Below are 25,605 nucleotides of genomic sequence, written 5' to 3'. Positions count from 1 at the left end.
TGAATCAGTTGTATCTAAGGTCTACATACAAGTCTCTGCTTTTTCTGAGAGATTTTCTTGCCCACAATCACCATGATGTGTAACTAGATCAATTGTCTTCCCAAGCTAGTTGCTGATGATTGATTTGGTAGTTTTCTCCCTCCTAGCTATGCTCACCTATATTCTAACCTCCTCTCACCTCATCTTTTTCTCTTCCTCAATATTTTCCTTCTTTTTAGCTTTAAGTAACACCCCCACACTAGTTCCCAATTGACCAACCAGTGTATAAAATAAGCGTACAACAATGTACAAAATATAACCTCCAAATTTATTTGTATAAAATAGACATGCAAAGGGTTAAAACAAGACTGAGGCTAAGATAGTTAAAAAGAGAGTTCAAATGGGGGAAACTGTTAGTTAAACGGAACTGCAGTTCGTCATGGCTGGGTGTGCTCAACTTCGTCTTCCTGCGTGGGCGAAGCTAAACACAACAGGAACGGGTCTGCTGTTGGTCACAGGCTGGTTGGTTGTAGCCTCACTGCTTGGGCCTCTGGTAACTCTACTAAGTAGCGGTGGCGCTACACTGGCAGCTCCCCAGACCACGACCCAGCCGTGTACCACACTCTTGCAAAGAATCAGCAGCCTCAGCACACCCGCACACTGCACACAGGAAACAAACAGAAGACTGTGAACAACATTAGACACATCAGACACTACCACCAGCCCACATAACAAAAGCTACCCCCCAGGGAAGAAGACAGTCAAAATCACTCTGTACCTGCACACAGGAGACAAACAGAAGACTCTTGAGCCCAGTGGGTGGCTGGTTAAATTGTTTGCAGATGGTTGTCATGCCCAAGCACACCTGTCTGCCATTAGTCCATACCCATGCAATTAACCCAAGTGCAAAACCACAACCACCAAATGCACACTCGCTCTAAGTGCTCACCCCTCACACTACCACTGCACTCAAAATTGGCTGATACAGGTCTACCCCGTTACATTTACCTCCAATTTCCTTCCTTCTGAACTGTCCCATGCACTTACTCTCATTTCTTCTAACTTCTTCCATCTTAGCCACATGTATTTGCAGCACTTGGCGGCAGTAGAAGAGAGGAAGATCAAGTCCCTGGTGGCTCTGCTGGTGCAGACCCAGATGAAGAAGCTGGAGATCAAGTTGAAGCACTTTGAGGAGCAGGAGACCATCATTGACCGTGAGAAGGAGGCAGTGAGTGAACATTGCCCAAACCAAGAATAATGAAACCTCTTCATCATCTACTGACTCTGTGTTTGCACATTAAAGTCCCTCTGTGGTATTCACTTAAATTCCTAAACCTAAATTGTCAAAAAGCTTTGATGCTCTAGCTTTTGACATTTGTTTATTTGGTCTATATCCAGAAGCATCCAGAAGTGACACACACACACACACACACACACACACACACACACACACACACACAAAAATCAAACACATTCTAAGAAATGACACACCCACAAATCAGATTAATTTTTTTAGGACACAAAAACAAATGTTTACATGCAATGAAATCTATGCTTTAACACCTAGAGTTTTCTCATTACATTTTAGCCCTGCCCCCTCCTTCAGGCCAGTCCATGCCCAACCGGATGATGTGTGCTGAACCACACCCCTTTAGGCAGACTCTTTCAGATTCATTGTTACTCTCCACCTTATTTCAGTGGTTCAGAATGACATCTGCACTGGTGTGTTCACTGTTCACCGTTACTTTACCTGGTCCGTGCTTGGTCTGTGTCTGTGTTTTGTAACAGAAAACATCTCTCTCTGTGTTTCTCAGCAAAATACTAAAATGGGTTGCCAAATGTACCTGGGCAGCCCGCCCAAGTAAAGTCTATATGTGGGAAACACTGAAGTTGTTTTTTTAGCTGTAAGCCATTTTGGTATGAGTACCATGGTGGTGTTATGATAATCATACTATGAGACTACTATGGTACTGGTTCCATGGTTTCTTTGACAGTACCATAGTACATGTAAGGTTCTGTAGTTTTTTGACAGTAGGCCTACCATGGTGCAAACTAATATGCACATGTGATAAAATAAAGTATAATTCTTTGACTAGGAGGATTTTTTGTGTATACTTAAAGTATCAAAAGTAAAACTACTTGTTAGCTAACACAATGGGCCATGCGCCCCCTTCAGTCAGTTACTATACTTGTGTGGGTACAGTGTACAATACCAATGGGAATAATTATCATGATCCCATAGTTATATTTGAGGAACCAAGGTAAAATCTGAGGTACTGCAGAATGTACCATGGTTATCTCTGAGGTACTGCAGAATGTACCATGGTTGTATCTAAGGTACTGTGGTATGTATCATGGTTATATCTGAGGTACCATGGTACAACTACGGTATACCATTGTATTGAACTATAGTATATAGTGTATGGTAAAGTTTCTTATGACACCACAAGTTTTGATGAGCATCTACTGAAATATTGAGATGTCAATTTGACTGTAATTTATTTAACATCTAAAAAACATTTTCCAAGCTTTAAGGAGAGGGTGGGAAAATATAATAAAGATATTAGCTTCTGGTAAATTGCCAGGGGTTCTTTAAATGCTACATGGCTGAACTTATACACCTGATGATGCAGATGTTTACGGAAGCTTTAAGAAAAGGAGAACTGCTCCCTTCTTTATCACAAGCCATCCATCCATCCATTATCTACTGCTCATCCTGCGTACAGGGTCGCGGGGGTTGGAGCCAATCCCAGCTGACATTGTGCGAAAGGCAGGGTGCACGCTGAACAGGTCGCCAGTTCATCGCAGATCACAAGCCATTATTACCTTATTTTTAGGAAGGATAAGGATCCATATGACTGTTCACATCAATCAGCTTGACATAAATCAGCTTAGATCTATAGAATAGACAAAGTGTTCACATCTCTTATTCGTCCTGATCTGATGGGATTTATTAGTAAAATATCTCATCAGATAACATAAGGTGTCTACTTGATATATTTTGTTCTCTTCAGTAATTGTATACTTCAATTGCATATATTTTATTGGATGCTGAAAAAGCATAAGATTGTGTGCTATAAACATCTATAGGTTACTTTCCAACAGAAGGTGTAGGATGGGAGTCAACACAAAAATGTACTTCAAAACCACAGATTATCAGCCATCTTTGTTTTTATTGTGGAGTTACGATTCCATTGATCTTTTGCAGTCAACTCCAGGGGAATGAACTCATCAGTCAGTTCTTATTTTTCTTGTTCTACAAAGAAAAATAGAAAAGGGGGGGATTATTGACACTTGATACTGATATTGTGAAAGGATATTATGCTTTAAAGGTCATATTATGCTAATCTCCAGGTTCAAAATCTTATTTAGGGGTTGTACCAGAACAGGTTTATAAGGTTTCATTTTCAAAAAACACCATATTTTTTGTCATACTGCGCATTGCTGCAGCTCCTCTTTTCACCCTGTGTGTTGAATGCTTTGTTTTAGCTATGGAGTGATGCATCTTGCCTCTACAAGATCTTTGTTGGAAGGTGCACATGCGCAGTACCGAGTTAAGGACTATTAGCCAGTCCGTAGGAGACACGGCTAATGGTTGAGCTGTATATGTTCCCCTCACCCGCTTAGCAACATAGACAGAAACTCTTGTTTCAGAGTGGTGAGTTATTAATCTGTAAAAGATGCATCTTTCATCCATAAAGTTTTAACTGTGCACTGTCTCTACATCACGGTAACTACTTTATGTCCATTGACTGCCTGGAGGGCAGCTAATGTTTGGAAGGGAAAGGAGAGGCAGCAGGCAGACGTCTTGTCATTGTGTGCTGCAGAGTGTTTTTCGACCAGTGTTTCTGAGGGCATGTCGGACTAGTCACTAGGCAAGCATTATGACGCGCATTTTGCTGTGACGTCACAGAGAACAAAGGGAAAAGGCTGGACTACAAACGAGCTGTATTCAGGCAATTTAGAGCAGTGTTTACTGTGGGAGATGGGAACTCCCTTTGGGCTGGACTTTCACTTTGCAAATCTATTACATGCACAAAAAAGGTATATAACTCATTAAAGGAGAGGGGAAAATCCAAAAAGCATATTATGACCTCTTTAATGTTTAAATTTAACATTTAAATATAGGGCAGTTTATTCCTTACTTTCTTTTGGAGAGACTGGTGAATCACTTACCTTATGTGCAAAGTACAAGGACAATCCCACTATCACCACTGCTGCAGCTGCTACTATGAGTAAACCAGTTGGGGTTAAAGCCAGGCTCGTACATCCGAAACCAGCAGCTGTGCAATAAAGTCCTTCCCTAAAAAAGGTAATGAGAACCAGTCAGCATCTGTACTTAGTGTAGCGTGTCCCCTGAAATTGTTATAACTTTAGTAATCCTCTGACTTTTCATCTTACATCATCATCAGGTTATAGTTTTTATTTGTACTTTAGTAAATGAACAAATATCCCAAAACTAATGACATCTACCTGAACTGTACTTTGTGTTTTGTACTAATCAGCAAATCTTAGTAAGTTGAACATCTTACCTGCTGTAGGTATAATATTACACTGTGGCTGTAGACTAAATCAGTTAAACGAGGCCATGAAATGAAATAAAATAAAATTACAGCACTAAAATGATATAACAACTATTAAAGCTTTAACCTCATGGGAATGTAACTTAGTTTGTTTAAATATCTAATGTATGCACTGTTGGCAACCCACCCTTCTCGGCCACTACGCTCCTTCAACGAACGCCGCCTGGCTCTGCCATCCCTTCACACAAAGCAATCCCAGTCCCGGCATTTCTTATCTGTGACACCACGATGGTGGAACGAGCTACCACACACCATCAGAACAGGCTGTCCCCCTCTAACTTCAAGAAGCTCTTGAAAACTCATCTCTTCTGAGAACACTTCAACACCTCTAACTCTTAACCTCTAACATGCACTTCCAAAGCTCTTCTTCTTTTGTCCCTTTACAGTTATCTTGTATTGATAGCACTTTTTTGTTAACTCTTACTTCTTTCCCTAGGTATTTACACCATTGATGTGATATGTGCTATTAGCTCTTACTAGTATGTATTGTCAATTGTAGATCGTGCTGTATTTGATACTCTGTTGATGCTTGTATGTTATATATGTTTGGATAAAAGCAAATGTAATGCTGCTTAAAAATAAACTCATTGTCTCTTTATCACTCAACCACCTAAAAACAGAACCACCTATTGTTAAAGGTAAAATTACTTACACAACCAAAGCCATCCTCAATTTCTTGTCTCTCGACAGCGGTCAGAACAGTTGTTCAGATTTAATGTGTGTGTGTGTGAGTGATTTTTAAGCTGAAGGCTTGTGTTTGGTTTCAGTTGTGGGCTCACGCCTACCGGAAAGTGTAATTTGTCTGATTACATTCACCAGTGGACCAGGAACGTTAAGACACATTCATAAGCTTTGTCACCACCTAGTGACAACACTGTTGTCTTTCTCAAAGCACCTTAAGTTTATTTGCTGTAGCAGACAAATGCCCCCTATTATCGCCTTACACAGAATAAGGTTCTGGTCAATTAACAGTCTCTAAACTCACAAACTGATGTCTAGGATTCAAAGGTTTTTCCCCTCTGCTGTCTCTGCTGTCCTAACTCTCAGCACGATGCATCAACATAACATTTTAGTTAAAATTACGGCAGAAGATTAAATTGTTATTATAGGAAAAGTAGGATAAAAAAACATTTTTTCAACTGACCTTTTTTGAGCCTCTACTAAAATGTTGAGATTTCAACATGACTGTAATTGAAAACATCTATATTAACAAAAAAGCACACTGAGAATTTCCCCAAATATACAATAATAGTTATCTTCCTCACTACCTCACCTGTGTATTCTGGGAACAGGTGTATCATTCAGAAGTTTTAGTGTTTACTTTCAGTTTTATGTGTCTTAGCCTTTCCTGTACGGCTGCCTGAAGGGGTGCGGTTCAGCACATAGCAACAATTCAAAAACAATAACTGAATGCTGACATTTTTCAGTTTTTAACAGTGGTGGAGGAAGTAAATCCTTTACTTTAGTAAAATAGCAATAGCCTATGACAGTGTAGAAATACTTCATACAAGTAAAAGTAGGACATTTAAAATGTTACTTAAGTAAAAGTACACAACAACTAGCATCAAAATATTACCACAAAGTAAAAGCCTACTCATACATTCATGATATTATGTAACATATTTTTGGATTATAATTATTGATGCATAAATGTGTCGGCAGCTCCGGTTGCCGGCATAACTTTAATGTTGCAGCTGGTAAAGACAGGCCCAATTTCAAATACTTGATATACTGCAGATTAGCTTAATTTAAAGTCATCTCAAGTCAAATCATAAATTATTTGTTAATTGTGTTGATTTTGTTTTGATTATCAGATTCTGCAAAGTAACTAGTAAGTGAAGCTGTCAAATACATGTAGCGGAGTAGAAACATTTTCCTCCAAAAATGTATTTTCGGAGTAGAAGTATAAAGTATCATAAAATGGAATTACTCAAGTTAAGTACCTCAACATTAAGACAGTACTTCAAATGTATTTATATAATATATATATCATTTCCATTGCCAGTTTTTAATCACAAAAGTGCTGACGAGTGGCTCTCCTTATATACATAAGGAGCATAATATAGTATAATTTAGTATAAAGTATAATAATAATAAGTAAAGTATAATACAGTGTTTTATATAAGATGCAGGTTTTGAATACACAAAATATACATTTGTTATGCAAATGCTGTAAGCTTATACGCACTTAATGTGCCTTGGTGGAAAAACCTCACCTCTATTAAATTGCATCTTCAGGTCAGTTTTGACTTACTAGTTATATTGTTCATGATGCCCTATTTGTAAATATAATATAAAGTCAGCATTCTATGTACACTGTTGCTTTGCTGGTAAATATCATTTTAACTAGAATTCAAAAACTAAACATCAACATTCAGGAAAACATTTTTAACATCCTCTGATTATAGTACCTTTCATGAAGTCATGCTCCAGTGGTACCTTATAAAGTGGAATGACCACCACTTCACATAAAGTGATCAGCCAGCTTTGTTTTTGTTAGGTGCTCATGCTTGTGGTTATTTCACCATTTGCACAGGAAATGACGCAGGATGTGCCATTTGTCTGATGACCTTCAGCAGTGCAGTAGGAAAGGTAAGAAACACTTTGTCACCACCCAGTGGCAGCACTGCTCCCTTTGTTAAAGCACCCTGAGTTTGTTTTCTGCATCTATGCAGATTGACGCCCCCTATTGTTATCATCACACCGAAGCTTTTGGTCTATGTTCAACTCTAAACTCTAATAGTGACATGTAGAATTCATAGATTTTTCAACTCCGGTGTCTCCGTTCTCCCAACTCTCAGCAGCATGCAGCAACATAACATCTGAGTTAAAATGAGGACAAGAACAAGATTCTGTTGTTAGCATGTAAAATAAGAGCAGGATATAAATCCTGCCCTAAAACTGAGAGATGTGGGTAGGAAAAGCAAACATGGAGGGGTCTTCAGGGAAAGAGAGAGACTCCAACTAACCAGCCTCAGCTGCAGAACCACCCAGTCAGAGTTATAACCACCCTACCACTGAGGACACCAGCCTCCAGAAGCTCTTCAACGGGGCTCACATGGCAGTCACCCTGCTATATTACCCGCAGTTCCAGGTTCTGCTTCCCTTGCAATTTCATTACATTGAAATTACAGAGCTAAGAATCTGTTTCTAAAACATAACTCTTTGGTGATCTTTTAATAACACAAGAATAGTTTAATAACAGGAAGAAGAACTTTTCCTATCATGGCATTTGAGAGAATTTTGAACATGCAAGTAATTTACTTTGTCTTTACACAGCTAGATGTGAGGTGGTGACACGTCCCGACAGCAGTAACTTCAGTGAGTGGAGGTAAACACACAGATTCACATATTTCTAGTATGCTAAAAATTTGAAATACACAATACACATTCTCTGTCAAGTGCCATCCAGGACTCAAACTGAAATAATCAGAACTTTCATAACATGTAAACATTGTTCTACAAGTAAGCAAATCAATTTTATTTTATTTTTTTACACATTAAGCATTTAGTCTATGCTGATCTTCAGAACTACATACAGAGTGCAACAGTAGGAAATAGTTTGATTCAAGAGATTTCATCATCCAGGCTACAGTAGATGATGAAAAGCTGCTGCTCTGAGAAGACTACACTCTGCTACCTGCTCATCGTTTGCCACACATATTGTATAGACTTTCTGGATGCAGATACAGTTTAATGAGCACCTTTTTCTTTGCCCAAGAGTGGATGCTGCAACATTGGACACACACTCACTGACACACACAGGGAATACACTGGAGGGGATTTGGACATCCTGTCCACCCCTCGCTGTTCAACGCAGGAACAGGATGGAAAAACCGACGTGGCCTGAGCACAACATGCACAAACACATGCACACACAGAACCTGGCGTCGACTACGGTGTGCTATTCTTCCATTCTGGTTCTCAGTAAGATCCATCTGTTCATCCTGCACAAAAAGAAAACAATTCTCCTTTGCTCCCACACAGTCTGAAAACTAACCCAACCTGCCTGCGAAAAAATACCAAATACTGGAATTAAATCAATCGCTATATAGGATGAGCGAGAGTTTAAAGACAGGACATATGTACTGGTGTGTTTTTATCATGCCAGATATGTGTGTGTGTTTGTGCGTATGGGATGGTGCGGATGTAATTTTGTTCTGCTCTGTTTGGCTGTGCATTAGTGAACATTTTTCTGTTTCTCTCTATCTCCACCACTCTTCAGCTCCCTCTCTTCAATGTTCAACCATGTCTGTCCATCCCCTGAATCCCATCACACTCTCTCTCTCTCTCTCCCTCTTGTGACTGTCCCTTTCTCTATATTTCCCTCGCTCACTCTGCCAGCTCCTCAGACAATACCCCACTCTTCTGTCATTGAGAGTGAGGATGTGAGGTATGGACTCAGATTTAGATTTGATGGGTTTTTTTGAACGATAATTGATGGGGAAGAGCGGGACGCTGCACACAGCAGGGGCTGAGATCAATTCACTCGCGATTCAATGAGTAATGAGTGAAAATGCAATTTGTTCAACAGGAACAGAGCAGTTGGTCTTAATTAATTCATCATGTATTTGACATAATCTCATTTAGGAAGAGAGTGGGTAGCCCTTCACAGGCCATTTTGATAGCTGTCTGGGACAGTAAAGGAGACAGGGAAACAGGAAAATGTACAGAGCAGTGATTAAATGTGTTTGGAAGAAATTCTATTAACGCACTTATGGAGCGATAGTGAAATGTGGTGGTGCAAAGGCAGTGTGAAAAGTAGTGGTGGTGGGGAGGGTACAGCACCAGATGCCATTGTCTGGAGTCTATATCACAATATGACAGTAAGAGGATTATCCACCCACAATACACACACACACAGACACAAACACACACACATTGCCCTGACCACCAAAATGTCCCCCCTTTCCACAGGCCTGCCACCATTTAATACATGCCCTGCTCTCCCGAAGTATAATAAGCTATCCATTATTTTCTCTCTCTCACAGACATGCAACACCCAAATAACCTATGACATATAAACACCACGCAGAGAGAGAGAGAGGGACAATTGGACATAATGTTGAAACACACATATCAGCTGCGGTGTAAAATTGAACATATTGACTTTCAGGGACAACAGACGCTGCTTAAATCCCCCACTCAGCCTCATTCAACATCAGCAGGCTGGACACTGACGAGCGTTTACTCGGGTGTGTGTCTGGGTGTGCGTGCTGGCACTTTGACACCCAAACGAACAGTGTGCGCGCGCGCCCTGCTGTGTCTCGCTTTGCCGCTCATCGCCTATAGCCAAAGGAAAAAGGCTTAACGGACCGCGTGCATGCAGGCAGGCAGCGACGAACCCGGCTCATTAAAATCCCGTCTGCAGACCCTCCGCCGGCCGCGCGCAGTAGCCTGCTACCACAGGTCCCCGCGGTGCAACCGACGGACCCCAAAGCGCAGAGTGACACGCGCGCTAAAGGTGTGGAGGAGAGGGCACCAGCTCGGTACAATGGAACCGAACCCAAGCCGTTAAACGGTTCACACACACACATCAGCTGTGACGGAGGCCAAACGTTGGGGTGGATAACGGCGACATGGCGAAAACCAGCAAGATCTGAACTTTGGAGGATCCGCTTTGAGGATTATTGTACAGCCCCACAATCTGACCGGTACAACGAGGGACGGGACCACAGTCTGCATCAGTGTGTCAAACGGATAACCCACGGTATGGCGCGCGCTGACTGTCGTTTGGGAACCTGGCAGGTGCTACTGACCATCTCAATTGTCCTAATCCCCCTGTCTGCTCACGGTAAGCCCACTGCACGACCGGAGTCCCACCCTGTGCGTGTGTGTAGCCTATGTGTGCGTGTGTTTGTGGAAAAAAGCGCGCACGTGAGTGAATCAAATCACACCTCCATAAGGATATGGAAAATGATTGATACAAGTGTCCATGTATGCGGCATGGGAATACAACTGCCATTTAAAATTTGGGCATTTGGTATTCAGTAATCTTTTATTGTCAGCACAGTCTGTAAGCCTGACAGTAACCTGCTGAGCTTTGAAAGGCTGATTTAGAATTCGGTTTTGTATTGGCGCTGATATTTAAATGCATTAATAATGTCACTGGGTTCATTTTTACACACACACACAATTGCATTCAAAAGTCTGTAAATCGCTCGGTGCTGACAAATCCAATGGTTTGATCTGATGTTTTCTGTCTCTCATGCTGAGAATTGCTGTAGGCCTATTGATCCTTAATGACACTGACTGTGGCCAAGCTCATGTCCATTCAGAGTGTGAGGGGGGAAACACCTAGGCTATATAAAGATAACTGACTTGATGTAAACGATATGCGCTCTAGTATTGCAGGCTACATGTAGGCTATATAGAAGGAAGATGGGCCTGTGGATCATCAGAGAGAGACAGAGACATCTGACAGTTCAATGGCCTATGCTGCAGCTGCCACTGGCCGCTGCGGTTCGTGGCCCAGACAAAGGCGGGATTAGGTGCACCGTGGCCAGGCTACAGGGGGCCTATTCACGGTGCTGGAAGGACTGAATTCCTCCAGACATTCAGGGGAAGCCCGAGACAACCGGGTCCGCTACACTACACCGCCCCCTTCGCCTTCTCATTTACTGTCCATCCCTTGAGACGCGGAGGCAGGCGGTGTGGGAACGACAATCTGACACAACCCCTCTGTAATCTGTCTGTCTAGCACGCACGCACGCACGCACACATAGGCGCGCGCATGCGAGTAGTGGAAATGTGTAAAAAAAATTTGGAAACGTAGAAATGAACGCTGCTGCCGCTGCCCAGCAACAGGGTGGCTCGTGCACACAGAGGGTCGCCGGGGTTCACGTGGGCACGCGCTGGTACTCTACCGCCCCCCTCCTTCTCGCCGCATCTCGCGCCCTCAATGTGTAACCAGGCGTTAACGCTGTGACATATTGACCGGTAAATATAAGCCTGTCTCGCGCTTTAAAGCCCAGCGACCACGTGGCTGTCGATATGTGAGTCATTAGGAGGTGTATAGGCGAATTTTCATTCATTTCATTGACCATCTGGAGAGAATATGGAAGTGTGAGATGGTCTATTGTTTTCTCACAATTAGCTACTGAAACAGACCAAGAAAATGGAAAAACAAAATACACCCAGTGGAAAATATATCCGTAATATTATAATAATATTAATTATTAATAAAACTATTAATAACAGGCTACTATAGGTCCAAAGGCTCGCGATGAATCTGAAGGACAGATTAGCTACCTCATTTTTCAGGTAAACCAACTTTAACTCATGGTGCAGCTCATGCACAAAATCTTGCTGTCATAGCAGGTCTGTGATGATAAACGATCCTATAAAACTAGAGCTGCAACTTTTTATAATTGATTAATTTGCCAGTTGTATTTCATTATAATTTCCTAAAACCCAAGTTGACAACTTCAATGTGTTTGTCAATTGAAGTATTTTTTATATAGCCCAATAATTTGCTTTCACATCTAATAATTTCAGCTCTACATCAAACCAGTAAATCAAGCCACACATGCACGCAAACATATAGAAACGCAGATTGTCTGTGAAAGCCTTGTAAAGCATTATGGATGAAATCCAGACTCTTGGGTGCTCTGCCATGTGAGTGTGTGCTCTGTGTTCACGGTCTGAGTGAAAGCATACTGCGAGGTCCATCTGCCCCATAGCCCCAGAAAGCTGATGACATGTCACAATAGATCAGATCATCAGCATCTCCTTGACTTTATTCACATACACACACACACACACACACAGAAGCAGAGGAAGAATACTCTTTATAGTTTAGGAAAACTAAAATGCATGCTGGTTAATGGGTTGATGTTCTTTTATACAGTCTTTGGTTGCATGTTGACTAATTAGAGGTGTCAACAATGAATAAGAGATACACTCAGAGCAGCTGGACACACATAGCAGTGCAACATTTTACAATTAATGCAGTTTGATTGTGTGTTTGATTGAAGTTTGTGATTTTGAATTTAAATTACACGTTGTGCCCTGTGTATTAACTGGATCCACCACTGACTGTGAATATAGTGGTTGTCGTAAACATCGTTCTCGTATAGTAAAGTGCCCATACACAGCTTTATCAATGTGAATGTGGGTAGTTACAAATTTGAACTAGTTGTGTCTCCATCCAACAACGGGGTGCAGGACAGCTACCCATAATTACCACAGAGTCCTGCTGGTAAGGTAAAGGCTGCTGGGAGTCTGCGCTCTAGCCAATCACAGTGAACTCAGGTAAAACTTGTTACCATGGTGACATTCTCAGCTTTATGCCAGAGGTGAAGAGCTGAGCAGCAGTTAAAGGCACAAATCACACCATTTCTAAGACGGAAATCAAATTTCTAAGCAGGGGCTCATTCGTGCATTCATTTTGCCCGTCTTGCTCTTGTAATCTCTTCATGTTCCCTTTTGCTCTTGTAATCGTTATTATAAGACTGCCAGCTGCTAACACGATGATGCATCTAAGTCTCGGCAGGGAACAAATTGGCAGATTGAACCTTTTTAATTGAAATTTGAATCTGTTCTGTAATCAGTTTGAACTGCTGGAGCATCTCTTTGACAAACTGTGAAGCATTCGAGTTCATGCCACCTCAAGTTTTTCCCAGAGATGGAGTTGGCACATCAACACTTACTGACTGGCTGGCTGATTGATTGAAAAACAAGAGAGCAAAGAGAGTGAACACTGGATTCTCTGTTTCCACTGCAACTCCCTCGCTCCGCTCCTCCTTTCAACATGGCACCTCTTTACATCTCACCATAGCAACTGTGGTGTGTGTGTGTGTGTGTGTGTGTGTGAGGTGAATCTCATGGTTCCTCAGCCACCACGCGTCTTCGTGACTCGAGGCACGTTCAGATGGTTTTAGTATTAGCTCTGAAGTGCCAGACACTGAAAGCAGTGATCTCATTGGACACGGGGATTTCAGTGTGGCAGTGGGAGAGAAGCTGTCCAGCCAAGTATTTGGTTGCATTTGGCCGCAGATGTACCAGGCCAGTGGAAAAGTGTGAAGAAGTGGTTTCTTGAAATTCAGTTAACTGTGGGAACATTAGCCTACCACCAGTGCAAGAAGAATATTCCCAAAACTCTGCAGCAGCAGGGTCTTCTTTCTTTCCTTCTTTCTTTCTTGTTCCCTTTGGTTTCCTCTTAAAATTATAGTTTGACATTTTTGGGAAATGCACAGATTTACTTTTATGCCAAGAGTTACTGTACATCATCTTAGCTTAGCTTAGCAAAAAGAGTGGAAACAGCTAAACCAGCTTTATCCAGAGGTAACTAAATCCACTTACCAGCACCTCTAAACTTCCAAAATTATCTTTAGATGGTGCTGGTAAGAAGAATTTGTTACTTTTGGACAGAGCCAGACTATCTGTTTATCTGTTTCCAGTGTTTGTGCCAAGCTAAGCTAACCTGCTGCCGGTATCTTCACATTTAGCATACAGACAGTCAGAGTGGTATCAATATATTCATCTGACTCTCAGCAAGAAAGTGAATAAACATATTTTCCAAATGTTAATTTATTCCACACTGTCAGACAGTATATATTCTCTCAGCTTTCAACTCTTTCCAACTCTTGATTGAAGCCATGTGATTTTACATTTGCATACAAACCCAAACCCATGCTTTTATGGCTGCACCATTGCGTCAAATGCAAATCTTTCCCAAAATTCAGCCAGAGAAGTTGAGTATTTTTGGAAACATTTGGATCTCCACTTGAATCTAAAATACTTCTGTGAGTTTGAACAATGTCTGGCTGCACAGCTTGACTTTGTGATGACCGGCCCATCGTAGCCCGCTGCATGTTAATAGGTTATAAGAATTCCTGTCCATCTGTACCGCTCTGTCCACTCTCTTGTCGTTCTCTGTCTCTCTGCCTCTGCCTATGTGTATGTGCATCTTTCTCTGTAGATTGCCAAGTACAGGAGAAGTGCCTGACCTGTCAGCCTCTAACCTATTGCTCTAAATCCTAATCTAATCCTCACTCAGTCTCGGTCACCAGAGCGCATTAGTCAGTCACTCAATGTGCCAAATCCTTCATCGCCATAGTCTGATTACACGGCAATCTTCAGCTCTTGTTCTGATTTCTTTGACAATTAATCACTTAGGTCTTAAACATGAGGGTTGTTGTTTTGGGGTTTTTTTTGCTGAGCCTGACTTTTCCACAAATCAGCTCTCTAGTGAAAACAAATTTTTATTGTGTCTAATTCAGCAGAAATTATGGTGAATGATATGGTGGCATAACAGTGTTCCCCGACAAAACTAGCCTGGTACAGCCTTAAGGCATCTCTGCAGAATACTTTAGGGATCCATTTCAATTATTAATGCTTCTGCCTCATCCTTGGTCCACAATCTTTATCAAACAAAACACAGTCAATACCTTGAGGTTAGCTCAAATCTTGTGTATACAAGCCTTTGTTTGTCATGTGTGGGACACACTCCTACACTTGTCTGTCATTGATGCAATAGGCTATTAACAATAAGATTATGTTAAAAGGGGAATTAATCAACTTTACACATATAACAGTCACTTTTTCTGTCATGTGGCTTACTACTCAGCCTGTGAAAACAGCTGTATGATGTTTTCAGTGGCTCTGGAAATGTGCTTTCTTATTGAGAGTTAGGCTAGATGAGAAGATTGATATGATCGTCATATCTGTCCATTCAGTAGCTACAACGACTCACCACTCACAAAGACCAGAAATAAGAGGAAACAGCTAGCTTGGCTCACTCCAAAAGTAACAAAATCTGCCAATGAGGATTAGGTGAGCTCTAGAGGTGCTGGTAGGTGCATTTCATTACTTTTAGACACGGTCAGACAAGCTGTTTCCTATTGTTTCCCACCTTAAGCTAAGCTAACAGGTGACTGGCTGTAGCTTCATATTGAATGGACAATGAGAGTCCATTGTCTGAGAATGGTATCCATCTTCTCTTCTCATCTAACTTATAGCGAATAAGCATGTTTTCAAAAATATTGATCCATTTCTTTAAAGACATGGGTGTTAACCAGGAAGCTAAGGGGTCTGATAAAAAGACACAATGGAGTTGAATAATGGGAAGCATAGCGTCAAGGGTTTTTGGAACTCAAAAGTCAGGATATCTCGACCTTTGGTTTTGACCATTCTTTCTTTAATCTGACTGCAAGTCCCCCAACTTTATAGAAGTGCCATACTGCATTGCCTCTTTAATGCCTTTTTGTGTCTGACTGACAGGGAGGCATTCACTGACCAGGCGCCATCATCACCACAACCAATCATTTGTCAATAAGGAGGCTTTGAACACCAGGATGGTGCTCAGTGATGACTCGGCAGAGAGAGAGCACTTGATTGGAACAGGCCTCGGGCTCGGGGCCAAACTCCCACTCAGCTCCACCAAACATCACCATTCTCATAAACATGCCCACCTAGACTTGGTAGAGGAGGACCCACCTGTGGGGGAGGAGCTCACTGCCGGAGGGGCGGGTCCAGACCAGCCCGCAAACCCTATGTCCGATGACGTCATCACCGTGGAGTTTCACAGCCCTGCGCCGGATATTGTGCCCTCTGATGTTGCTCTGGATTGGGCCAAAGCCCCAAAACCCCAGAAGCAAAAAGCAGGAGACCCTACTGCATGGACACTTTCTGACTTTTACGACTACCTGTCCCCTGACAACGACGTCTCAGCATTAGATACGACTCCTGAACCTGAGCCCACCGTGTCACCCCCAGCTGACATGGAGGACGAGAATCCACTCCTGGCTGGTTCTCCTGCTGTTCCTAACAATGTGAAGCCTAACATGGATAGTGGACCCTCCTTAACAGCTCCTCCCATGCCAGGGCTGAACAAGGATGATGGGTTAGGCTTAGGTGGCGCCATGGGCACTGACGGCTGCAGGCTGGGCTTTGTGCGCTCTGGACCTGGGGTGTGTGTGTCTCAGTGTGACATTGAACCCAATTTCTGCTTCAATGGAGGAGTGTGCACCGTGGTGGCAGGAATGGGAGCTTTCTGCAGGTGAGAAAAACACACTTAAACTGCACTGATTGGCTTGTTGTCATTGGCTAAACTGTAAGGGGGATTACACAGTCTTCCTTTTTCTTATCAACTTTAGTAATGAAGAATGAGGAAATGTCCGTTTTGTATAGCATTTACAAGCTGGCACTGACTTTTTAGTGGACAACTGGTACATATGCATATTTACAGTATGAGTGGCAGCAGGGGTGTTTGGGGAGGTCGTTCGGTGCTGTAACATTCAGTTTTTAATTTGTCCTGTTGGGACGATTCCCAATATGTTCCCTCTCCAACACAAAAGAAAAGATTTAGGACACTTCAGACAAGAGTAGTGAAACACAGACACGCACATAGATACAAGGATGGCTTAATGTGTCATGAGGGTTCGTCAAGATCACAGCAGGGTCGCCAGAGGATTAGCTCAGTTTTGGAGGCAGGGGGTAACGAGTGTGTGTGTTTGCGGGTGTGCTCATAGGCTGGTGGCAGCTGATGCACACACAGTATGCAGACATAGAAAGTATCAGGATGATGACAATGTAGTAGCGTCTGGGAGGAACACATATAAATAAAAACATGTTCACCACGCCTTGATAGCACCATATGTCCTGTGTAAGCTTGTAGGTAAACTGTTGCTCATCTCATCAGACCTGCTGAGTAGTACACACACACACACACACACACACACACACACACACGGACACACACACACTTCAAACAAACGTTCAAACACTTGCAAAGAGAAGGACAGGAATATGGAAAAGAGACAGACACATGCACGCAGGTATCCTGATACTTTGATCCCATTAAAGGCTAGGCTGCATGCCAAATCCCTGCTTGGCAGGACAGACCTCAGGACACCATGTCATCAGCTCAGAGTACCATTTTACACTGTTTTTACTTTGGCTTACATGCTGTGGCTATAAATATGGTAAATACACTAGTGCAGTGAGTACACACTCCTATTAAACCTCTTGGCCTTTAGGTTTTGGCAGGTCAGGAGAGAGGAAAATTGATGCCAAGCGCTGTTACATTGATCCAAAAGGCCAATATTGCTACTTTGTGTCTCTTTGCATCCAGGTGCAATGTGCAGGACTACATCTGGAACAAAGGCACGCGCTGCGATTGGGCGGTCACAGAGTTCCAGGTGATGTGTGTGGTGGTGGGCGTGGCCTCCCTGGTGCTCATCCTCCTCTTCATGATCATAGTGTTCTTTGCCAAGAGACTGCACCGCCTCAAGAATGAGAACAGGCGCCTTCGCAAACGCAGGTGTGTGTGTGTGTGTGTGTGTGTGTGTGTGTGTGTGAGTGTGACCGGGAGGTGAGAATGTAAAAATATGAGGCGTGTGTCAGTCTAACTCCTGTGAGATTTTACAATCTAATGAAATCAAATGATGAAGAGAGCATAGCAAGAGAGAAAGTGAGGGAGAGAGGGGAGAATGGAGCTAAATGGAGACGAAGACAAGCAGTGAACCATGAGAAATCTAATCAAATCAAATTTGATTTTATAGTCACAAGCCACAGTTTAGTCTTTAGGGTTGATCTAATTCCCTTTAGTATCCACTGAATTATCTCTTATTTCTTAGACTATGATGATACATTTTTGTGTGTGATGTGTGTGTGTCTACTAAAGGTTTTAACCCCAGTTTCGCACTGTGCAGAGCACTGTAGATAAATGTGGACCTGGAGAGATACAAATGCACAGAATAAAAAAAAACATTTTAACTGCAAATATTTATCACACAAATCTCTTTTTTCCCTCCTGCAGTAAGTACCGCGCACAGAGCAGCGAGCCACAGACGGATGGCCTCTCAGTTTCCACAACAGCCGACGGCTCGCAGCCAAACGTAAGGAAACTGTGTGACACCCCTCCGCCCGCTCCCCAAGCTCACACTCACAACCTGGCGTACTATGACAACATTATCTGTCAGGTACGCCCCAAATCTCCCAGTGTTTATTCTCCTTTTTCTCTCCCTCTGTTCATCTTCTTCGTGTTTCTGTTCCATCACATGCATCTGCGATTTCTTTTTTCTGTAATAACCTCCATCTGTTTTCCTCTTTGTTCATGATATCCTCTCCTGTGTTATTTCAGCTTACATAGTGATTTAATCCTTGTATCTGTCTGGGTTTTTCTTTCTCTGTGCATGGCCATCTATGTGTTGTGATCCACAGTACTAACACCCAGCTCCCAAGGGCGTAGGTTTTGTTTCAACATTGGAGGGGACACATATTAAGCAGGGGTCTTTTGAACCTCCCCCACAACATTTTGAGCATCAGACACTTCACTTCCTGCATTCTGGTGAATTTTTCTGTACAAATCTCTACCTTTTCTGCATCAATCTTTACTTATGTAAAGGGAAATAAAATTCAGGTGACAATTAAAAATTTTAAAATATAATGTAATATAATGCAGTAAGGCTCGCTGTATTGCTTTCAAATATGTTGCCCCTGTAGAAGAACTTGTCTTATTTAATATCATTCCCACTGAGTCAACACACATGTAGGCATGATTTTGCCTTCCCTCCTCTTTTGTGTCTTTTGTAAGCTTTGTAAATGACCTTTTCACATCAATGATAAATAAATCCCTAATTTTTGTAATATAATATTTTGAGAAGAAAATCAAAATTGAATGATAATAAAGTCATAATACTCTTTTAATCTACCTGCACTATACTCCGCTGTACATTGGTCTACATTATCGCTCTGCTGATATGGTACTATGCCCTTCAGATCATCTGACACACACAGAAACCCATTTGGGATTGTACTGGATGATACAACTGCGCTTCATTTTCTCATAATATTATGACTTAATTCTCGAAAATCTCAGATTACTATGATTTTTTTGTGGCCCAAATACTCCATCGTAGTTGACAGGCTACAATTTCTGCCTTTTTCTTTGTTATTCTCTTTCTAATTTGCGACTGACTGTTAACTGTTTGTACTCCAAATACACTGACAAGACACTGAGAGACAGTTTATATTTAAATCTTTTGATAATAATTATTGCTAGGGACAATTCATTATCTAGTCGCTGGATATTTAATATCCCAAACACAAAACCTAATACTACGCCCTTGACAACCACTAACTTCTCATTGGGATTTCCAGTAACACTTGTGAATGCACAGTATGTGTGTGTTTAATGCTTTTCACATTCACCGATCCCCTCAGAGGCCATCAACAACCAGCTACACCTGGGAATATAAACCCAAAAACCCTTATAACCACTTCCAGGTAAGCAGAGTGGAAACGTCCACATTGCCTGCAGCAGTTTCCCTCCCTGGCTTTGCTTTGACCTTACCCACTGTGCAACCACTAGATGCCAGATTTTGGCTCTCCTTTTTGCTGCAAACCTCACCTCCCCAAACGCTTCCTGCATCTCAACTTGTATCAGCTGTGTAGCACATAGTCTGTAGGTAAAATGATTAATCACCTCCTGCAATGTTTCCTGCAGCCAGTTGTTCAGAGGTGTTACGTAGTCACCGCTGTGTGATTAAAGAGTAAGTTCCCACATTTGCTGCCTCTCTTACCTGTGCCTTTGCAGCTTCCTGAGAAGCTCAATAAGGAAACCGAGCCTCCATTTTGTTCCTCGCTTCGCTCTTGTGCCCATAAAGCTCAGACAGACCGCCATTTTATAGTCCCTGTGAGCAGGTCTCCCCTTTTCCACCCAATTCTCTTCCAAAGGTTGTGCATGTAGTGCGTCTATAAAGTGAATTTCATTCTGTAGCAGCATGGGGAGGCGGGGATTGTGTTTGCAGGCAGATTTATGTGTGCCCCTGTTTGGTATTCATCAATCATACTTGTCTACTGGGTTACTATGCTAAAAGGGTATATAAGGTTACTAAGGCATGGTTAAAATTTTAATCTCAATAAACAATGATGTAACAGAGATAGACAGCCTATAAAGTCTATGAGATCGACAGAACAAAAGCATTTTGCTCCCATGACTTTAAGCTTTTTGAGCTTGTTGTCTCTGGTGTGAAAGAGTGTTTAGTGATTTTTGTCCAGCAGTAGCCAGTGTGACTGATCGATGCTCTACTTACTGCCCGTTGTGCCTATGACCTTCATATGTCTGTAAAATGCCAATGTCAATCAATGGTTGAACATTTACTAACTGTACACAGGCACAGTAGTTTTGTGGTCAGACGAACACAGCTCTTTCGCTGATAATTGCATGCATTTACTGCATTTAACACAGATGCACTATGCAAACACAAGCACACACTGGTGGATTTCCAAAATCATCTATTCGTTTTACTCCATTACCCATACTTGGCTGGGCTAAATGAAGTGAACAAATTGTGACTTGCTTTTTTTATATATATATATGCCACCGCTCTCAGAACTCTGCTGGCATTTCAATGCAGTGGTTATAGATGACACTATGCTATGCTCTAAATGTCAGGTCTAGAGGCTAAGTCCTGCAGGCAGATGGTCTGCAATGCAGTGTTTTCAATACCAGAGGTCCGATTGGTATTTTTTTAAATGCTTAGACATGAAAATAAGCATACAGATCCAGTATCAGTCCCTACAGTGACCCGTATCAGTTCAAGAATGATCATCTCTAAAATGGGGAAGCGAGTTCTTGGAGATATCTGCATGACATTACTGAATTGCATATTTTTGTTACTTTTAAGTAGTCAAAAGTGCTTGGAAGTTTGACTTGCCCAATGTCCCTGCAATGTTTTTGTTATTTATTGTTCCACTATTATCTAGGAGGATGCAGACTCCCGTGTGCATCCTCCACCTGGAGTAGCCAGCCTGTTATTTTCACTGTTTGGGTAGTAGTTTACCTGTGAGAGTGAAATGCACCACAGATGTTCATGGAATCCTGCTATGTTGTGCATGTTTTGTTGAACGCTGCATTGACTAGAGCAAATATATATTTGATACACATGAAATTATATAATAACATATCAATGGTAAAGCTATTTTCCATTTTCTTCAAGGGAGCTTGGGCACAAAGAGAGAACCATTTAAGTGCAGAGACAGGTGCACAGACATACAAACATGAGGAGCTGATGCACTCTAAGGTTGCAGAACATCTATTTACCGGTGTCTTCCTGCGTGTGTATATCAAGGTGTGTTTGTACATGTAAGAGGCATGTATAAAATGTCACAAACTCTGCCCACAGGATGAGCCTCAGAAGCAGGAGGACCAAGCAAAGTCCCCACAACCCAAGGAAGAGGGGTCAATGAACATCCTCAACTCCCATTCCCCCAAACACGAAAACAACCGCCCAACCTCTGTCGTCCATGACCACGGCCACACCCCTAACAACACAGAGGAGAATGCTGAGGTAAACATGCACCAGAACAACCTGGTATAATATCACCATCTGTCAGAGTGTGCTGCTGGAGAATCAGACCAAAATATTAAATGTGCACACAAACAACAGCAACATTGTGATAGGCTAACATTGTTTACACCTTGAAAAGTGCTTATTGTGTGTTTAACAGTCCAATCAGGCCTATATTCTAAAAAAAAGCACAACATGAATTTAAGGATACATATTGAGAAGCACAATAGTCATGTTTACAAGGCTGCCATGCCGATGCTGATCATATAGTGGTGCCGCTGCCTACTTTCTTTCCTCTATCAACCTCTTACGCTGGACTAAAATCTCTGGCTTGGACCAACTAATGACTGACTTTTCTCTCTACTGATGCCCTGCCTTGGTCTTCGGCCAATGAACTCTTGCTCCTTCATTGTCTCCTCTCCTGTTTCCCCCAACCCCTCCCCTCACCTCTGCCTGCCCCGCCTTAGTGTCTCTCTCTCTCTGCCCGCATGCATTGGTGTTATCAGCGAAAAGTGTCTGAAAACGTAATATTTGCAAAAGAAGTAAGTGGAAAAAAAGTGAATCTGTATTTGCGAACTATTCATATTTGACATTGCTAATAAGTGGATATGTCTAGATTACATGAGGTCAAAGTAAATGCTTGGAGTTGATATTTGATTCTATATACATATATTACACACGCTGTGTCTTGGTTTTCAATGTGATTTATAATACTTTAATGTACTTGAGGTTCTTTTGTACTTTTTTGGGTATATATGGAGGATTATAGTTCACAGTTGTTGGAATAAATCTTTTTAATTTTATCCAGCTTGTCCCCGTGTGTTGCTGTGAGCTCTACATTTCCCCCAGTTTCTCTCTTTCTCTGCATGTCTGCACATGATGAAGCTAACTGCCTGACTGCTCCCAAGCTAATAATAACTGAATGCACGGCTGACCCTGCTTTTGTGCTACAGTAGGCTGCTCACAGATTAAACTACACAAACACTGGTGACTGTGTGCCCATTCAGCACCACGGACAGCTCTCCCAAAGTCTATACCCCTTCTGTCTTTGAGTTTTCATTGATAAGAAACAGACATGGATGTAGAAATATCTGCTCGGAGCTTTCTTTTTGTATTCCTTTGTCTGTACTTTATTACTAGGCAATATTTGTTGTGTTCAACTTCACCTTTAATCTTTACTGTAACACTCACATTTTATATGCGTTCACAGTTATGGCCCGTATTAATTTCTATCCAAACTTACAATCCATTTCTCCAATTATCTGTAGATTTTAAATTTTTCACATTCTTAAATAAGTATAATTTGTTTTCCTGTTTTATTTACATGTCTAATGCTGATCATTTGTACTTGTCATCTGTCCTGTGTCCATGGGTGGATTACTTATCATCAGGCACAGGCCCACAGAGGCCCCAAAGCCAAAACTCTGTTACTGTTTTTATCATTTGGTGTTGAAAAGTCACAGACCGCAGTCAAAAGTAGAGATGTCCTTATCACATTCTTTTTTCCTGATGTGTTTTGACATTAAAATTTGTAGCTCTGCTTCAAGTGACCAGTATTAGAGGTTTCTTTAAAATGGCTTCCTGTAACATTTGTTTCAGAATGCTAAATTGTCCATGGACTTGTGTCAGTGAGGATAGAACAAAATGCTGATGTTCAGGAACTGTTTTCAACCTTTATCAGAACCTCAGAGATCAAGGATCAAGGTCATTTTTTTTATCATTATACAACATAAGGTTGTACAGCAAAAGAGGCTATAATCAATATTTTTGTATTAACATTGAATCACTTGACTGCTCTTATGTGAAATGAGCTGTTTGTAGCTGTTGTTGAACCTACAGAGACCTGTCACCCGATTCTGCAGTTCCTCTCAGCTCTAAAGAGCTTTGTAGCATGTTTCAGCTCATTGTTTTGGTCTTATAGCCCCAGCTTTACTGTTTTTGGTTCACTCTCAGCACTCTCATAGCATAGTGGTACATTTTGTAGCTATACTGAATTTAGTGTAACCTAAAAACACAGTTAAAAGGGGAGTGACTTTTTATAATAACGTTCACCCAGATTTCCAGATGTTTTCTAACAACTTTGTCATATTAACTTAAAAGGAAACAATATGTCAATGTTCACAGCTCGTTGCCACTGCCCCCAAGTGGCTTATAAATGTTGTTGCAGATTTAAGACGTCATGTTTGTGGCCAGGGGCCTTATGTCTCATAATTCATCCATGCCTGTATTTCTTTGTATATTTTTATTTTTATTATTTTTGCCTTTGTGACTGTCCCTGCATTGTTGCATCCTTCTCTACTTACCGTATTTCCACATCAGGATGGAGTGACTATTGGCCTGGAAGTGCTCCTCCCCAAAGACGCCAAGCTCCATGCAGAGACCAGCCCGCCCCTTCAGTATGACGTCTTCCTCTACAAGGTTGCCGGCAATGGAGACTCCGCCTCTCCCAGCCATGCCCCTCCCACTCATAGCGCCAACTCTTACTCCTCCTGTCATCCAATGCCCAAATCGCCCAAAACACCTAAAACACCCAAGTCGCCCAAGGTGCATAAGTCATACAAATCACCCAAACACCTACCCGGAAACCGTGAACCCTTGTCTGGGAGGCACTCCTCACCTGGCCGTAACTCGTCACCTGGTCGCCACCCATCACAGAGTCGTCACTCTGCGCCTGGGTGCTATTCTTCCCCCACCTGCCATCCGTCCTCCCACCAATCTCCCTCCCACTACAAATGCATGCCCACTTCCTCCTCCACCCCACCTCAGTTACGCAGGCCCAGAGGTCGGTCACAAGCTCACGGCTCAGAGCACTCAGGCACTGGGAGAGAGTACCAGAGTGGACACATTCGTCCATCCCCCTCCTCCCCTCACCTCACCCAGCCTCCTCCATCACCATCAAGGGTGAAGTACAGCCCTGTAAGCACCCGGTCCCTGCCACCACTCTCCTGACCGGGCCACCAGCCTGCATCCATACATTCAAACGCACAATCTGTCATAATCTAATCCATCCAACAATGTGTCCATCATGGCTCTAACTCTTTTATTAGTGATTTATAGATAATTTATCCATCCATCTATCATCCATCTGTGCACCCTGCCTCCCCACATTTATACCCAGGGGACGAACACGTCATCTGGTCTCGGTCCATGGAGCCAGAAAACTAGAACTGGGACAACTCTGCATACACCACACTCTCTCAAACAATACATGGATGCATCAAAATGCACACATAAAACACTGCGTAGTCTCTGCAGCCATACATTCACACCCTGATGTAAATAACAACCTCTCAAAGCTCAGGTTATTGCTCACACAAGCACAAAATGAACCACTACATGTGAACACGCTCTCCTAGCATGGTGCCAACGTCAGCAACTGCTGAGGACATAGTTCATAAAGGTCTCATAGAGGTCTACTACATTAGCCTTAGTGTTATCAATGGTTTATATAAATCTTTTGCTATTCACGTATGTAAGATTATTTCATGTTTTCACAGGCTTTTATAGTATGTTTTTCATGTTTCTAATCCTCAATAAATACATAATACAACAAAACGTGCAGTATTGTGTTCTAAAGATGGAGAGAGCTAAGAGGAACAAAGACTCAAAGAGACAGCAAGCCTAAGAGAAGAAAGAGGATTTTCCTCTTGTGTTGCCAAGCTGAGTGTTCAAATACATGTAAGGGACTCTGCCGCCACCTTGTGGACCCAGCAAACACTGCAACATGAACAGGGAAACTAAGACCC

The 25,605-nt window shown here is 42.1% G+C and overlaps 1 protein-coding gene and 1 long non-coding RNA gene across 3 annotated transcripts; one reads left to right on the top strand and one right to left on the bottom strand.

Moving 5' to 3' along the window:
- Window positions 1-286: 286 nt before the first annotated feature.
- LOC119907783 lies at window positions 287-5,350 on the bottom strand. Its single transcript, XR_005445133.1, has 3 exons — window positions 5,215-5,350; window positions 4,156-4,282; window positions 287-3,235 (listed from the first exon to the last, which is right to left on the bottom strand). It is a non-coding gene; the product is annotated as an uncharacterized LOC119907783 (long non-coding RNA).
- Window positions 5,351-9,666: 4,316 nt separating this feature from the next.
- Window positions 9,667-25,405, top strand: LOC119907782 (chondroitin sulfate proteoglycan 5-like). Of its 2 annotated transcripts, none has more exons than XM_038725467.1 (6): window positions 9,667-10,356; window positions 15,786-16,563; window positions 17,638-17,826; window positions 18,325-18,403; window positions 21,695-21,859; window positions 24,179-25,405. In XM_038725467.1, exons 1-6 carry the CDS (start codon window positions 10,275-10,277, stop codon window positions 24,806-24,808), a joined length of 1,923 nt encoding a protein of 640 aa, XP_038581395.1. In that variant the 5' UTR covers window positions 9,667-10,274; the 3' UTR covers window positions 24,809-25,405. The 2 variants fall into 2 exon arrangements, with proteins under 2 accessions (XP_038581395.1, XP_038581394.1); XM_038725466.1 differs by having other exon boundaries at window positions 9,669-10,356; window positions 18,325-18,487.
- The last annotated feature ends 200 nt before the right edge of the window (window positions 25,406-25,605 follow it).

The sequence above is a fragment of the Micropterus salmoides genome, unplaced genomic scaffold, assembly GCF_014851395.1.
Source record: "Micropterus salmoides isolate LMB-PRFRI ecotype aquatic unplaced genomic scaffold, ASM1485139v1 Ms_hic_scaffold_17, whole genome shotgun sequence".
In the NCBI taxonomy this organism is placed as follows: Eukaryota; Metazoa; Chordata; class Actinopteri; order Centrarchiformes; family Centrarchidae; genus Micropterus; species Micropterus salmoides.
Note: the sequence above shows the minus strand (reverse complement) of the source record. Positions and strands in the feature narration are given on the sequence as shown.

Excerpts from the sequence above, each read along its gene's own strand:
- LOC119907782 (XM_038725466.1), top strand. The coding sequence starts at position 10,275 with ATGGCGCGCGCTGACTGTCGTTTGGGAACCTGGCAGGTGCTACTGACC. Across the intron at positions 17,827-18,324 it reads AGGCGCCTTCGCAAACGCAG|TAAGTACCGCGCACAGAGCA; the intron begins GTGTGTGTGTGT and ends TCCCTCCTGCAG. Across the intron at positions 18,488-21,694 it reads ATGACAACATTATCTGTCAG|GATGAGCCTCAGAAGCAGGA; the intron begins GTACGCCCCAAA and ends CTCTGCCCACAG.